Raw genomic sequence first — 3,793 nt, 5'->3', positions numbered from 1 at the left:
TTTTGCTAGTTTCAGCCCGACGCAGTTATCATTTTCACATCCAGCGCCACTTTGTTTAAATAGCAAATGCACTTGCGTCCACCTGTGTGCTTATAGGCGTGCTGGTCTGAAAACCAGGTGTGTTCAGGTGCATTGTTGGCACATTGCTATTTTGAGGAAACTGAAAACGATTGCGCCATTGACCAACTAAAACCTGGTCTAAAGTCAATGACACAGTATTTTTTGGTATTTAAAGAGCGTGTTAGTAATATGTGCCTATAGGCGGGTGCACAGCGCGTGTACACTCTGCTTACACACTCTGCGTGCACACAGGGACGCGCAGCAGCACACAAACATGCGAAATATTAAAAATTAAAGGATTACAATGTAAAATATTATTATTGTGTAGGCTACATAAATATAAACATGCCTACATGTCATAATGGATAGTCATTGCATGTATCAGAATTAGGCTACCTATTACATCTCTGGAGACGCGCTCAGTCTTTGCGCTTTCAAATTCCGCCGTGTAAATAGCGAATCCGCCATGGCACGAGTGCAACTGGCTCTTAAAGGGAATGGGAGACAAGACTTTGATTGGTTTATTGCACATTACGTCCAAAACACACCCATTACTCATTAAGAGAATAGGGACAACCCTTTTAGATCATGCGCCGGGCGCGCAGATAATTTTTCCCATCGTTAAACTAGCAAAAGTGGATTTGGACACGCCCTAAGTGCACCTGCGCCATGTGCTTTAGACCATGTGCTTAGATCGTTAAAATAGGGCCCCTGATGTCACATGGATTATTTTAATGATCTCCTTGATATGTTTCTGGATCTTGATCATGGTAGTACCCTTGCTGTCTATGGGAGGTCAGAGAGCTCTCGGATTTCATCAAAAATATCTTAATTTGTGTGCACCGAGGCACACCTTTTCAGGAGGTCTCGGTCCATTTGTTTGGTGCGCACCAAGGTTCGTATGGCAATGTTCATACTTTTCAAATGAACCACACTAGCAGAGTAATCGCACGTTTTAATCGAACCAAACCAGCCAATTGTGAAATTACCCTTTGACATGAAACAATTCAAGACTGTTGATGACATTTAAGGAGTGTTTGGAGAAACCTCTTGGGAACAATTATTGGGCCTGTCCCAGTACCCACAATTATTATCTTGGCCACTTGAGAATGCGTGTATGCAGCAGGAAATAAGTGCAAAAGACTGTCCCAGATCTGAAAAATGCTAAAGCTCAGTGTCCTTGATGCACACTAAATCTCTAATAGCACTTTGGTGTGGTATTTGAGGCTAAGTGTAACACATTATGTTCAGGAACAAGGATAGCCCAAAATGGTGAGATGTCAAGTAAAACTTTCCAGTGTAAGTTAAATTACTTAGATGTTACAAAATTTGTTAGTAAAAAAAGTGTTTAACATTGAATTAGTGCAGAGATGGGTATGAGTATTTTGTAAAATGTTTGCAACTGCTTTTTTCAAGCAGGACAATTAAATCGTGCCGTCTGTTACTTAGGAGCTACTATGATTTTAAAGTGCAAAGTATTGAAAATCAAAATGTGTAAATAAAGATCTATAAAAAAAAATAATGATAAAATAAAGGAAAAAAAAAACTTTAAGTGTCTCAGCAGATAATCAAAAGCTCTACACACTTGTGGTCTTGGACAGGGACTTTTAGTTTCATGTTTAAAAATATAATTTTCTTTATAATTCATTTTGTGTTTCAGTATAGCAGTGTAAATGCATTCATGTCAACTCCGAGCTGCTTTAACCAGTCTGTGTAAATGCATCTAAATGGGAGTTTCTACATTTCTGAGTTGCATTTTAATTTAAAATTGGTCCGCTTGTGCTAACAACAAACATAGTTAAATGTAGTGAAGCAGGCAAAGTAAGCGAATCCACAGAGCATGTGGAGCGTTTGAAGAATTACAAAGCAAATCTCTGTTGGGATCTACACTATCATGAACAAAATAGTCTTAAGTGGAGACACGCAAACAGAGTCATTAATTTCAGCTTTAAGTGAAATATAAGTGAGTAAATGTTGCTTATCATTACCATGTTTACTTGTTTAGCAACTGCTAGAGAATTGTTTAAAGCCTGTTGTCTATCAAATGCTTAACTATAAATATACTTCATATTGTCCAAACCAAAAATTATTCAGACACCAGATATAATTTGATATTTTTTTACTAGTGGGTGCAGGACACTATAGTTCATTTATGTAAGTGAGGATAGCAAAATAAAGTAAACTGTGACATTCTACCCAACAATTCTTCATACAGTGGACTACCTGTAAAATTTGGGACCAAAATTTATTCAGACACTTTGATAATTGTGTACTTGAATTTAACAGCTGACAACTTATGAAATGTTGAAGGTGTCTGAATAAATGTAGGTTTGACTGTATATTGCCCAGTCTGAATTGAGGTTCTGCTGGTTTGTGTGTTATTGGTGTCCGCACCTAATTTCCAGGGCCCGTATTCACAGAACATTTTCTTACCACTAAGAGTTCTCCTAAATGGCAGAAAGTTTTTAGCTAGGAGTTTTCTCTTGAAACCTATTCACAAAGCTGCTGAGACTAACTTGTACTAAGGAATAGAGAGAAGTCTTAAGCTCAGAGTAAGGGGGCGGGGTTTACCTCATTGCTATGGATGATGTCAGTGTGCTTATTAACTATGCACACAGTGATTGGCTGATAGTCTCTGTCAGAGATTTATTCATAGAAATATTGTAGAGTGTGATACTATGTTGCCATATTCAAATAAAGGTTTAAAAATACAAATGTTAATTGCCACATCCAAATAAATATTTTAAAAATGCAGGCTAAGAGTCACTAATTAAACAAGTATATGTCCAGCTAATTGTCAGAGTTGGGGTAACCTCCAAAATGATGTTTTGTGAATACGGGCCCAGGCATTTGTTCACAAGCGTTATTTCCTGACGTGTTGTTGCGCTTTAACCGCAGGCATCGGACTGAAGTACGTGGCTCTGGGGGACGTGGTCATCCTCATCACCTTCGGTCCCCTGGCCGTGATGTTCGCTCACGCAGTGCAGGTGGGTTATCTGTCGGTGCTGCCGCTGGTGTACGCCGTGCCGCTGGCGCTCAACACCGAGGCCATCCTGCACAGCAACAACACGCGAGACATGGACTCGGACAAGCAGGCGGGCATCGTCACCCTGGCCATCCTGCTGGGGCCCGCGCTCTCCTACGTCATCTACAACCTGCTGCTGTTCGTGCCCTACCTGCTCTTCTGCATCCTAGCCACGCGCTACACCATCAGCATGGCTCTGCCGCTGCTCACGCTGCCCATGGCCTTCCCTCTGGAGAGGCAGTTTCGCCGCCAGTGCTACGCCAAGATCCCTCAAAAGACCGCCAAGCTCAATCTGCTCATGGGACTCTTCTATGTTTTCGGGATTATATTGGCACCGCAGGGTAGCTTGCCGTTATTGTGAGAACTATTGTTTTTTTTCTTTTTAAAACGTTCTGTTAGTCCTGTCAAACGATTAATTGCAATTTAATCGCATCCAAAATAAGTGTTTGTTTACATAATATATGTGTGTGTACTGTGTATATTTTAAGAATTTATTTGCAAAAACCGATAACTTTTAAAAAAAAAATTGTATTATTGTGTTAGTAAGTGGTATTTGTTAGTTATTTTTTACCTAATAAAATAACCCGACTGCAGTTTGATTGAGGTTAATTGGAATATAATTTATTCCAATTAATCTCAAACTGCAGTCGGGTTATTTTATGAATGTTCCAATCTAATTCTGATAAGCTAATTCTGAATGCACAATGA

At 39.7% G+C, this 3,793-nt stretch overlaps 1 protein-coding gene across 1 annotated transcript in view; it reads left to right on the top strand.

The window, feature by feature from the left end:
- LOC107718257 (ubiA prenyltransferase domain-containing protein 1-like) overlaps nucleotides 1–3,513 on the top strand; it is a 10,944-nt gene extending 7,431 nt beyond the window's left edge. Inside the window, exon 3 of the mRNA XM_016525250.1 lies at nucleotides 2,959–3,513. Within this exon, the coding sequence (XP_016380736.1) occupies nucleotides 2,959–3,446 (488 nt within the window). The 3' untranslated portion in view covers nucleotides 3,447–3,513. The remainder of the gene's footprint in view (nucleotides 1–2,958) is intronic.
- Nucleotides 3,514–3,793: the final 280 nt, after the last annotated feature.

Source organism: Sinocyclocheilus rhinocerous, unplaced genomic scaffold (assembly GCF_001515625.1).
Source record: "Sinocyclocheilus rhinocerous isolate Xijiao unplaced genomic scaffold, SAMN03320098_v1.1 scaffold1474, whole genome shotgun sequence".
NCBI classification, from domain to species: Eukaryota; Metazoa; Chordata; class Actinopteri; order Cypriniformes; family Cyprinidae; genus Sinocyclocheilus; species Sinocyclocheilus rhinocerous.
Note: the sequence above shows the minus strand (reverse complement) of the source record. Positions and strands in the feature narration are given on the sequence as shown.